The sequence below is a fragment of the Quercus robur genome, chromosome 7 (genome assembly GCF_932294415.1).
Source record: "Quercus robur chromosome 7, dhQueRobu3.1, whole genome shotgun sequence".
NCBI lineage: Eukaryota > Viridiplantae > Streptophyta > Magnoliopsida > Fagales > Fagaceae > Quercus > Quercus robur.
Window position 1 is genome coordinate 43,825,274 of NC_065540.1, and position 13,417 is coordinate 43,838,690.

General features: G+C 35.2%; 1 protein-coding gene across 4 annotated transcripts in view; it reads left to right on the top strand.

Moving 5' to 3' along the window:
• The first annotated feature begins 609 nt into the window (after positions 1-609).
• Positions 610-13,417, top strand: part of LOC126693563 (disease resistance protein RUN1-like) — a 57,906-nt gene continuing 45,098 nt past the window's right edge. For 2 of the 4 annotated variants that reach the window (XR_007645422.1, XR_007645423.1), the window contains exons 1-3: positions 4,975-5,107; positions 6,944-9,010; positions 9,117-10,125. Coding sequence is in view for 1 of the 4 variants with exons in the window: in XM_050389562.1 (XP_050245519.1) it covers positions 4,602-5,107; positions 5,347-6,445; positions 6,567-6,842; positions 6,944-7,117 (2,055 nt within the window). In the remaining 3 variants the exon portion in view is untranslated. Of the gene's footprint in view, positions 2,020-4,418; positions 4,472-4,587; positions 5,108-5,346; positions 6,446-6,566; positions 6,843-6,943; positions 9,011-9,116; positions 10,126-13,417 lie in introns of those variants that run through there. The other 2 variants (XM_050389562.1, XR_007645424.1) reach the window with 2 other exon arrangements.

The following is a 13,417-nucleotide window of genomic DNA, read 5'->3' on the forward strand; positions in this document are numbered from 1 at the left end:
ACACATTTTTTGCTTTATGAATTTTTCAATTTTTAAACAACATTATTCTATGATACTTTTGTAAATATGTTAAAAATTGTAGGTCCCATGTGATTAGACCACATGAAAGAACTTTCTCTCTTCAAATAAAATAATAATACTTTTATTGTACTTGTTAGTTTTTTTAAAAAAAAAAACTCATACACATACCAAACACACAATTATATTTTTTCATAATTTAAAATATGTTATTTGAAACATACTAAACACATTTTTTGCAATATAAATACTTTAAACACATGTTTTCACAACACTTTTTAAATTATAGTTTTCATATCATTTTAAACAATAATACTTGAAATCTACTACCAAACAAGCCTAATGCAATTCATTTTTAATGGTTACTTTTAATATCAGCCTTTGATCAAAGTGGTTTTAAAAAAAAAAAAAAAGTTAGAAGAAATAAAAGATAAAAAGTCGAAACTTTTTTATTTGATTTAAGGGTATTACACGGGTGCAACAGCCCAGCCGGCAGCCGTCGCTCCTGATCCAAATCCCAAAACAAGCTATACACCGGGTGAGAAGGCAATAGGATAATAACTTAACTCGTTTAGAAGAAAATATGAAAAGATGTTTATAGTATCTGTTAAAAATAAAATTTAAAAAAAGAAAAAAGAAAAAAAAAAGAGCGCTTTCGCTGCTCACGCAATAGAAGTCCAGAACTTTCAGCGCCACTTTCAAAAAAGAAGAAGAGAACTTTCGCTTTTGTGAGTTAAAATGAAAGTTGAGCGCTTTTTGGTTTTTGGCTCTATTCTCTGCTGATAGGCACAAACGAAATCTGCTTCCATCACAAGAGAGAGAAAGAAGGAAAGAAGAAAGGTTCTGAGTTGGTTTGTTCGAGGTTTAGATGATAAAAGGGAGATTTTTTTTTTTTTTTTTTTTATATTTCGGCTCAACGGAGGGGCAGGTAATATCTCTCCATGAATCTCTAATTTAATTAATTTCTTACAAATCTACATTTCTGAATTTCGACTATGTTAAATTTATATTTCTTCTCAACGAGTGTATATGTATTATTCGTGATGTTCTCTTGGGCTGGGATGCTTTTTGCTTTTGGTTTTGCAGTTAAAGAACTAAACTTTAAACTGTGGAGTGCTGATGGGTTTTGGGCTTTGATTATCTTACATTCATTTTGATTTTTGAGCTGAGCACCTTCTTCTCAATTTATTTACTGAACCCTCTCTTAAAAAATTATCATTTGACTGCCCTCTACAGTTCAGAGTTTTATAGGTTTTGTAAAAATATGAGTATTTGGAAATTATGAATCTTCTGATTTTTAGATTGAAGATGAAGGAAAAAGTTAATGAAGAAGGGAAAACAGTTAAGACCAACTCCTCTTGCCTGTGATTTGAAAATTCAAGGTACGATGACGAGTGTCTATGAAGTGTTTGTATAAATGTTCACTTAAGTGTACGTGCAGCAGAATATGTGAGTTGTTTTGTATTATATAATTTCTTGCTTATGTTAATTTTGTTTAGTTTTTTTTTTTTTTTTTGGTTTGATTCAGTTAGATCTGTTTTGTGTTTGTGGATATGTTGTGAATGAGCGAGTTGGTTTTGCTTGATTTTGATTTCAATTGGAGCTAAAAGCATGATTTGCTGGTGAAGATAGAGATATGGAGTGAGAGAGGGACTATATTTTGTTTATAGATGAAGAGCTCTCGAGATAAGGCTTACATGGGCTCTCAACTCGAGCGGCCACACTTCTTTTGCTCAAAATTGAATTGGATTGTTGATTTTTAGTTTATGATATTTGATTGGTAGCTGAGAAATGTATATATTTATAGAAAAAGGGAAAAGTTTGAAAATTTGCAACTTATTTGGGGCTTAAATCTTTTTTTTTTTCCTTCCCTTTTTTTCTTTTTGTGATTTAAACTTTCATTGCTATTTGGGTATTGATTCTTAGTCTCTATACTCTGTTGTTGTTGCTTTACAGTTTCAAAGAAAACATCAAAGGCCTCCAGAATTCCTCACAATCTAGGTAATTCTTTTTTCCATTTCTCTTGCATTGAATTTTTTTTTTCCATTTCTCTTGCATTGAATTTTTTTTTTCCATTTCTCTTGCATTGAATTTTTTTTCCTTTGTTCTCTTACAATGTTTTTGAATATTTGTGTCATTATCCCTATGAATCTATGGTTGATGCATTTTTCCAGAATGTGTTGGGTATTGAAAGATCTGAGAAGGTTAACATTACTAATTGGGTACTGATATAAGTCCATTAATATTTGGGTATTGATTTTTAGGGGATAACATTCTTTGTACTATAATGTTGGGTTTTTCTTTCTTGGGTTCGCTCTCTCCGAATCTTTGTGATTTATGTATCTTTGAGATGATTTTTCAAATTTTGTTCTTGCTTTTGGTATTTAAATTTTGTGTACATGATTCATGAATAAAAATATGCCTTAATGTTACTTATTAAAAAAAATATGCCTTCATGTTTTATTGAACCTTGAGAATAATATGAATTATTATTATTAATAGTTTGGTCTTGGGAAGTTGAGCTGATTTAAAATATTGAATTATGAGTGTTACCAAAGAGCTCAACGCCAAGCACAACAAGGTTCAATTCTTTTTCCTCAAGACCCCAAAATTCAATAAAATGTTATACTCAAAAATTAACTTGGATAAGTAATCTTTAAGCTCTTTGGTGGATTTTGATCTATGAGTAGTTCTGTGTTGATAGAAACTTAATTAGAGTGTGATAGAGAGCTTTGGGGAGGAAGTGATGGGGACAAGGCTGAAGTATTTATGTCTATGTTGAAGGTAACCATGGATTTGGTAATAGATCTGAATATTTTGAAACTTTATTTTTTGGGACGCTAATTTGTTTTATTTGTGAAAATGGTTCTCTTGTGCTAAAAATTTGGACTTTGTGCATGCAAAAATAGATGCTCATTGAGGATGTGTTGGAGAAACTCTTAGGTTTCTTCATAAAATTAGACAATTGATCTTGATCAGGATGACACATCTACCTTTAATTTTTGCTTAGCAATATGATCATTGTTTAATAGTTTATCTTCATAGCTAACCCTAACTAATCTTTTGAGGATCCATAATTGATTCCAAAATTTGGGATTAAGGCTTTGTTATTGTTGTTGTTGTAGATGTTTATATTGCAAATTCTGAATGAATTAGGGGTGTCCATGCAAACCGAAGACCCGCCGGAACCGACCAACCCGATCGGAACCGACCCGTCACGGCCGGGTTGACACCTCCGACGGGTCGATGACGGGTCTGAAATCGTCAGAACCGACTCCGGCGGGTCGAGTGGCGGGTTTCGTCCTCAAGGAACCGAGCCACCCGACCCGCCCGACAAAAACTCAAAAAACCCAGAAAATCACCAAGATCCGGCAACGATCTAGCGCTTCGTAGCTCCGATCCGGCCACGTTTGGGCTTCCTTCACTTAGATCAGCTCAAATCCGGCCAAGATCTAGTCTTTTCCTAACTCAGACATGCTTAATTCCGGCGAATCCATCCCAAATCTACTCAAACTCGGCCAAAACTCCGGTAAGCCCGACTCCAACTCAGCCAAATTTTCATAGATCCAAAGGAATCTCGCCCAACCCTCGTTAGATCCGGCCAGATCTAACAAGATCCGGCCAGATTTCGGCCAAAAACCAGCGAATCGGAAAACCCGAAACCGACCGATTTACACCCGAAAACCGATGCGACCCGACCCGGTGATCTGAAACTTCCGGTGGGTCGGTTGCGGGTCGAAATCTTCCCCACCCGATAATGTCGGGTCGAGTCCGGGTTGGGCACAAATCCGACCCGGCCCGACCCGTGGACACCCCTAGAATGAATATTGAGAAAATGATCCTATATTACTTTTATGAGATGAAGGTAAAATATTTTTTTTTTTAATAAGTAAGACAAAGGCAAAATGTCATTGTCATTTAGGTTCCTTTTACATATTACATTTATGGATAATTAACTTAGATTTGTTTATGTTTCTTTGAAATGCAGTGGCTGAACAATTTGTGCTGGTAGAGATATAATGGATGGCTCTCATCTAAAAATACAAATTATAGACTCTAGATTTTGCTTTTAGCATTGCATAACAGAATGCTCTTTAAAATAATTTTGTTGCTAATAAATTTTTTTTCTCATTGTAAATGTTTAAGAGCAATTTTGCTTTTTATTAAAGCAACCCATGATAGAATAACTATGAACATTCTTTGATAATGTTTTAGTGTTTTTCACGTGCCTTGCATGTTCATCAAAACTAGTAGTATTAAAAAGATTAGTGGGAGTTTCTTGTAATTTTACCTAAAAGGAGCACTAAAATTTCAGTCCTCTTTCATTACTTCCAAATTTCTAGCTTCTCTCCAAACTCTCTCCTCAATCTTCTCTTTCTCTCTTCATTTGCGAATTTCAGATTGGATTTTTGCTAACTCCGATTCAATGCATTTCCAAAACTACGCAAGTTAGGTTAGGGATCAAGTTATTTCTTCTTCCCTAATTTATTTCTTTTTAATCGTTTTTTGATTCTAAACTTCTAATTTATTATTATTTGTTTTTTTGGTTTTTTTAAATTTTTCATGCAGATCTATTTTTTCTAATGGCTTTAATGGACACGGAAACAAACTCATCAACTTTCCCAAGTTCTTCTGCTGCCCGATGGAAGTATGATGTCTTTCTTAATTTCAGAGGCGAGGACACCCGCTACAAGTTTATGGGTCATCTATATGATGCTTTGACACGGAAAGGCATTATCACCTATAAGGACAATGAAAAACTTGAGAGAGGAAAAGCCATTTCAGCAGAGCTTTTGAAAGCAATTGAAGAATCGAAATTTGCTGTCCTCATTCTCTCAGAAAACTATGCATCTTCAACTTGGTGCTTAGATGAACTTGCAAAGATCATTAGCTGCAAAAAAGAGATGGGAATGATAGTTTTGCCTATTTTTCACTATGTGGAACCATCCGATTTACGGAAACAAATGGGAACTTTTGCACAGGCATTTGTTAAACATGAAGAAAAGGAGAGCAAAGAGAGGGTGGAGAAATGGAGAGATGCTTTGACACAAGCGGGCAACCTTCGCGGATGGCATTTAAAGGATTATTGGTATTTTAACTTTGACTTATTTATTTCTTTAAATATTCAGATGACCCATTTTATATATGTAACTTTATTTGGAACCTTAAGCAAATTTACATACATGTTTATTCTACTTCTTTTAATTTTCTCTCGAGCAAATCAATTTACATATTTTTGTTTCAGTCACTTGAATTGAATATCAAATATATTCTGTGTGACCAATTGGTGACTAAAACTCAATGCATATTATACTTTATTCATTGTAGGTCTGAGATAGAAGACATCAAAGACATCGTAGGATGGATATCGCTTCACTTGAAATATGATGCATTCCCATACATTACCAAGGACCTAGTAGGAATATACTCTCGAATGGTGGAATTTGAGTCGTATTTAGCTATAGGGTCAAATGATGTTCGCTTTATAGGGATTTGGGGGATGGGGGGAATGGGTAAGACAACTCTTGCTAGAGTTGTTTATTATATGGTCTCTAAAAAATTTGAAGCTTGTAGTTTTATTGAGGATGTTAGGGAAAAATCTGAAAAAGATGGATTACTTTCACTACAACAGAAAATTATTTTTGATATTTTGATGGAAGCAGATTTGAAAATAAGAGATCAGTATGATGGAGTTCTCAACATCAAGAATAGGTTATCTCATAAAAGGATTCTACTTGTTCTTGATGACATAGATGTACTCGACAAATTAAACATGTTAGCTGGGGAGCATGATTGGTTTGGTCCAGGTAGTAGAATTATCATAACAACAAGAGATGTGCATGTGTTGGAGGCACATGGCGTAGATAGAATATATGAAGTTCAAGGATTGAATGAGGAAGATGCAGTTCAACTTTTTTGCTTGAAAGCTTTTAAAAAAAAGCATGTCCTTGATGATTATTTAGAGTTGTCTAACCAGTTTTTGAAATATTCTAGTGGCCTTCCTTTAGCTCTTGAGGTGTTGGGTTCTTTTTTGTTTGGAAAAAGTACCATTGAATGGAAAATTGCATTGGATAGACTCAAAGAATTTCCTGAGGAGGCGATTCTCAGAGTACTTAGAATAAGTTTTAATGGACTCCAAAAACCACAGAATGAAATATTCTTGCATATTGCATGTTTTTTTAATCATGAGAAGAAAGATCATGTAGTAGAAAAACTAGATGGTCTTGGCCTTTACCCTGGTATTGGATTGAAGGAACTCCTTGATAAATCTCTCTTGAAAATTATGGATGACAATTTAGTGTGGATGCATGAATTACTTGAAGAAATGGGTAGGAACATAGTTTCTCAAGAGTGTCCTGATGATCCTGGAAAGCGTAGTAGATTGTGGCATTTTGAGGGTATTGACAAAGTGTTAAGAAAAAATAAGGTAAGAGGTTATTTAGAGAATTTGAGCTCATTCCCTTCTTTCATGTTCAACAAATTTGAGATTTAAATTGTTTATGCTAATAATATATTTTGCAATTCACCAATTTCTTCTTGCTTATTAGGGAACAGAGGCAATTCAAGCCATAGATATTTGGGATACTAATAATGAAGAACGAGAGACACGTTGGAATCCTAAGGCCTTTTTGAAGATGTCCAATCTTAAATTTCTTAGACTTAATGATATTGGCTATGTCCCCATACATTTTCCTGATGATTTAAGAATTCTTGATTGGAGTAATTTTCCTTTAAAATCTTTGCCATCAAGTTTCCAGCTTGATGAGCTTGTTCAACTTTATTTGATAGAGAGCAAAATTGAACAACTTTGGATAGGAATAAAGGTAATTGTGTTCTTAAGTATCCTCATACAACTTTGCTATTAAATCACAATAAACAAACACTAGGAAGCTAATTATTCTAACTTTTTTTCCCCTTTTAACAGATTTTTGAGAAGTTGAAGTACATCAACTTGACCTACTCTTGGGACCTGATTACAACCCCAGACTTCACTGGAGTCCCAAATCTTGAGAAATTAATTCTTGAAAGTTGTGGTAATCTATGCAAGCTTCACCCATCCATTGGAATTCTTAAAAAACTTATTTTTCTTAATCTATGAGGTTGCAAAAGACTAAATTGTTTACCGAGCAAGTTTGGAATGGAGCCTATTGTGGGAAACTTGGAATGCTTACAAAAGCTTGTTTTGGATGACACTGCTGTTATGGAACTACCTTCATCAGTTGGAGGCATGATTGGCCTGACTTCATTGACTCTAAGGAATTGCAAAAATCTTGTGTGTCTACCTAGCGCCATTTGTAGTTTGAAATCACTTGAATCGCTGGATCTTTCTGGATGCTCAAAATTTGATAACTTGCCAGAGAACTTAGGGAATATCGAAGGTTTGAAGAAGCTTTATTTGAGTGGAACAATTATAAAAGAGTTGCCCTCATCAATTGAACATTTGACAAACCTTACTTCATTGACTCTGCATGATTGCTATAAACTTGTGTGTCTTCATAACACCACTCGTGGTTTGAAGTTGTGTGGTTCTCTTAATCTTTCTTCATGCTCAGCATTTAAAAACTTGCCAAAGAATCCAAGGATAATTGAAGGTCTAGAGATGCTTGATTTGAGTAGAACAGCTATAGAAGATTTGCCTTTATCAATTGAACGTTTGACAAGACTTACTTTATTAAGTCTCAAAGATTGTAAAACCCTTGTGTGTCTTCCTAGCACCATTTGTAGTTTGGAATCACTTGAATCTCTAGATCTTTCTAGTTGCTCTAAATTTGACAAATTGCCAGAGAGCCTAGGGAATGTCAAAGGTTTGAAGGAGCTTGATTTGAGTGGAACAGCTATTACAGAGTTGCCTTCATCAATTGAACATTTGACAAGCCTTACTTTATTAAGTCTCAAAGATTGTAAGACTCTTGTGTGTCTTCCTAGCACCATTTGTAGTTTGAAATCGCTTGAATCTCTGGATCTTTCTAGATGCTCTAAATTTGACAACTTGCCTAAGAACCTAGGGAATGTTGAAGGTTTGAAGAAGCTTGATTTGAGTGGAACAGCTATTACAGAGTTGCCTTCATCAACTGAACGTTTGACAAGTCTTACTTCATTGACTCTACATGATTGCAATAATCTTGAGTGTCTTCCTAACACCACTTGTGGTTTGAAGTTGTGTGGTGCTCTTGATCTTTCTGGATGCTCTAGATTCAAAAACTTGTCAGAGAACCTATGGATAATTGAAGATATAAAGATGCTTAATTTGAGTGGAGAAGCCATAGAAGAGTTGCCTTCATCAATTGAACGTTTGACTAACCTTACTAAATTGACTCTAAGATATTGCATAAATCTTGTGTGCCTTCCTAGCACCATTTGTAGTCTGAAGTTGCTTAATTCTCTTGATCTTTTTGGATGCTCAAATTTTAACAACTTGCCAGAGAACATAGGAAATATAATAGGTTTGGAGGTGCTTAATTTGTGTTGGACAGCCATGAAAGAGTTTCCTTCTTCAATTGTTCTCCTTAAAAATCTCAAACAGCTACATATCTGTGGATGGAAGTTATCTGAATTTTATTCCCAGCCAGCAAGTCTTGAGTTGATGGACCCATTACGGACTTCATTATTTTTTCTACCAACAAGTCTGCAATCTTTAACATATTTGTATCTTAGTGACTGCAATCTTTCATCAATCCCCAATGACATTGGTTGCTTGTCCTCTTTAGAATACTTAGATCTAAGTGGAAATAATTTTGATTCCCTTCCCGAGAGCATGTCTCAACTCTATAATCTTTTAAGACTCTATTTGGAGGGTTGCAAGAGGCTTCAATCATTGGAAAATGTTCCGTTGACTATTGATTTTGTAATTGCAAATGACTGTACCTTACTAGGGAGATTTCCAGAACTGCAATTTTATCCTTTTAGGTCAGATCACTCGCATTTGACTTTCCAGTGTCTCAACTGCATCAAATTGGTTGACCATATTCAAAGCAATAGTAACATGCTTCAGGTCTCTCTCTCTCTCTCTCTCTCTCTCTCTCTCTCTCTCTCTCTCTCTCTCTCTCTCTCTCTCTCTCTTAGCCTGTAGCTCTAAACTTTATGTTTGTATATTTCAGGGACAAAGTGGTAGACTACCAGGCATGTTAGAAATTATTATTCCTGGAAGAGAAATTCCGAAATGGTTTAACCATGAATGTACGGGTCACGAATTGAACATTCAAGTTCCTTCTTGTGGATGTGATGATCTGATCAGAATTGCATTGTGCATTGTTTTTGAACCCAACGGGTGTTATCAACACCCTAAAGAGTATCAGTTTTCATGTTCATTCAATGAAATTGAAGAATATGATCTATATAACTCTATACTTAGTAAAAACTGTGGTATAATTGTATCACATCACCTTTGGCTGCTCTATTTGTCCAATAACTATGTGTCTCGCTATATGAACTCCAGTTGGGGAAGAATATTTAGTCAAATTGATGCAAATGGATTTCGTCAACTTAAGATTAAAGTAGAAAGCTGGAGCTTGAAGGTGGAGAAAATTGGGGCCTGTTTGGTATACGAGCAAGACATGGAAGATCCCAATCAAACTATGGCACAGTGTAGCAACAACAGCAGGAAGCTCTCTGAGGATCTGGGTGTTCTCCAACACGATCTTTATGTTTCAGCTGCAGAAAGTATCAGAGAAAAGCGAAACCATGATGAGGGTGACAGGGCTGGACCTAGTGGAGAATGCTACAATATTGAGGAACCACAACCAAGGAGGATTCAAACACTTGAAGGATTCTTGGCTGATTTTGAAGGATCTAGTGAAAATGACCTGGAAGGCTAAGCATTCAGGGTGGTTTCACCAAGAAATCCTCAATCTGCAGCAAACTATGTTTGTGACTTGCTGGATGATAATACAAAGACTTGGAGAAAGGATGTTCAGGACAGGTTTTATATACCACAAGAAGCTGTTGTCATTGAAAGCATTCCGTGAAATTCTCAGCATTCTGATGACAGTATCTTTTGGGTGAAGCAAAAACTGGAGATTTTTCAGTTCAGAGTGCATATGATTAGTTGGACCACAAGGCACTGTTAGGTTTAGGAGAGGCTTCAAACAATCACAGCTCAACAATTATGTGGCAGGCAGAGGAAGGCTTGGGTTCCTGACAAGATTTATAGTTTTTCATGGTGTGCTCTTCTGTATATCCTACCAACAAAGCCTCATCTGTCTTCAGTAACTTGTGAGCAGTGTATTGAAAGTTCCTGAAACCAGTTTACATGCTTTATGGTCTTGCCCATGTGCCATAAAGGTATGGAAATTAGTTGAAGGCATAAACTTTATCCCACACCAGCCTTTTCAGAACTGGACTGATCTATTCTCCTGGATGCTGCACCACAACAACACTATCTCACTGAAACTATTTCTCACCTGCGCAGAAATGGGAAAAGATTTGGAGAACCAGGAATACAGCAACCACTTTAGTATGTAGAGGTAAGGAGATGCTTGAATGCTACTTGGCAAAAGTTTCACCTGCAGAAAGTACATATCCCGATATGGAAGCCCCCTCATTACTTTAAGGTAAATGTTACTGTAAAAATAATGCAAGAATAACTTTTGATATGAGATAGGAGCAGTGATTAGATATTTTAATGGAATTTTGCAGGATTATGGCATGCCCTACAAATACAGTTGTGTAAACCAGCAGGGACTTCAGGAGGTTCAACATGAGGACCACTTTAGTTAACATGGAATCCCCCAAAAAAAGTGACCTGAAATGCTCTGTTCAACGAAGTGAAAGTAGCTATATCTAATTTCTGATGCTGCGAGTTTAATTCTGTGGACAAAAGCTGACAAGCTGTAATAATGCTGCTCTAGTTTTAGCAGATTTTTTTTTGTTTTTTGGAGAAACTAGTTTTAGCAGATCTTGTGTGTTAATATTGTGTCACTGAGATTTGGCTGGGTGTACCCCAACCTTTTCTCACCCTTTTTTTTGTTGTGAAATGCAATATATGTCCTGCTTTTAATAAGAAAAAATTACGTGATATTCGTCTTTCTTATAAACATATTGATATTTGTCTTTCGACACACACCACAATCACCAAAAATAAAAAACAGCTAAACAGAGCAAAACTAATTAGCTGCATGGAGTGCTCTCCAAGGATAGAGCATTTCAGGTCACATCATGGACTGCATAATGCCCTCCTCAGTTCTTATCCATTGGCAATGGAGAATGACATTCCTTTGGTGCCATGTATGGTACACAGCAGCACCTGAGTCCAACTTACCAAGCACTTAGAGATTTTCACTTCCACTGATTTTCTCAGACGATGATGTCTTCCCACACAAATTCTTGGGAATTAATTAAGCAGCACTTCATTAATTCTTTCCAAAACCAGACAATTTAAATTCCTCCAGATACTATGAAAAACCTTACCATAAACTAGTTGCTTATGCTTATAGTTGCTTCAAGATTTCCATTTCCCATTCAAGAAATGCAATATAAACAAATATCTTCGGGGTGGCTAGGTACCATTCTCAGGCCAATCGACACGACAACCTTGAACAGTGAACCATCTCAAGCTCTACTGGGGTCTGGTATCTGTTCCTGGCTAAAGAAGAGATCACTCCACCAATTCAATTCCTTGCTCTAATGCGAATTGAATCTGTTTCACATGTTCATCTTTTGGGAGCAAAGGGCAATGTTATTTTGATAAACTTATTTAATAATCCTCAAATCCTTCTCATATCTCAGAACCATTTTCTCCACACAGTACAGTACAGTGTCTCTTTGAAACAACATTCCTTCTTTAGACACCATATTTCTCCAAAACAACTTATTATTGATATGATATGCCCACTTTTTCCAATTTTATAGGGAACGGAAATTAAATATTTTCAAACTAAAATTAAACCTTAATCATATTTTAAACACCAAATCATATATTTTTGCTGTCTCTATATAAATACTAACAATAAAAAAACGATGTCGTTTGTAATTGGCAATTGCCACCATTTTTCATTTCACCGAGTCAGAGCAGAGCTTGTTGAAGTAAAAATGGAGAACACGGCAATTCTGAAGGACTGGATTTGAGTGAGTCTGACTCGGAGAAAACCGGAAACATCACAGCTCCTCATCTCAACGTTCCCTTCTTCTTCTTCTTTCTTTTGTCTCTTGCAATTTCAAGATTCCTCTCTCTCTTTTTTTTTTTTTCTTTTTCTTTTTTAAATCTTTTTCCCTAAAAACGACGGCGTTTGACATCTTCTAACTAATTAAAGTGGGTTTATTCTAGTTGCATTATGAGAAGTGTTAAGTTTGGATACATGACCCGCTGGCCAGGCCTTCGCAAATAGCAAACATTTTTTTTTTTTTGGTGAATTGCGTTTTTAAACCCACATTTTATATTGTTTTTAAATTACAATCCTCCTATGGATACCAAAACATTTACCAAATATTTCACATTTTGCTTACGTAGCATTTGAGATGGTGCTCAATTGAACCACACCACTGTACAAAAACCCAAAATAGGTTGTAAGAAAATCAATGACACTTTTAAAGTTTGACATTAAAAAAAATAAATAAATAAAATCTTTCTCCAGTTTTACTATCAACTTTACGCTGCGATACGGCAATAGGTAATATCATGTGTACCATTGAGACCTTGATGAAACTATTATCATGGGCATAACACATTTGTCGAAGTGTCACTACTCGAACTGCTCAATTACTACCAAATATTATATAAAGTAATACGAGAACTCTTACCACCAAGTCACAACTTGCAGTGGTTTGCTAATATTTGCTTTCTTCTTTGTTCTTCATAGTTTCACTATTTTTTCATTTTTATTATTGAATTTGGTTGACTTGAAATTACATAGAAAAGATAATCTCAATTTCTCACGAGTCCAAATGTTGAACTAGTTTAACTCTTCCCACGACATCTACTTTCATTCCCGAAGATAAAAAGTTATCCACTTCAAATTCGATTTGGGCTACCCTAAATGACACAATAAGCTTCTTCTTTTTTTTTTTTTCTTTTTTTCTTTTTCCTTTTTTGAGGGAGACTATTATTGGGTTAGAGTTAAATGAAAATTAGAGAGGAAATTATGCTATTCATATTGAAAGAATATAATCGTTGGAAAATACAATTGTTAGAAATATGTGGTTGTTTAAAAAATAAGACCATTGAAAAAAAAAAAAAACCAATAAAGACTGAATAATGAAGGCTTAAATATGAGAGAGAGAGAGAGAGAGAGAGAGAGAGAGAGAGAGAGAGAGAGAGAGAGAGAGAGAGAGAGAGAGAGAGAGAGAGAGAGAGCTTTCTCAACAAATATATATATATATATATATATATATATATAAAAGATAGAGAATAAAAATTTGTTGTATTTGAAAAGTAGGTAACTCAAATTGAAAAATATAACACCTT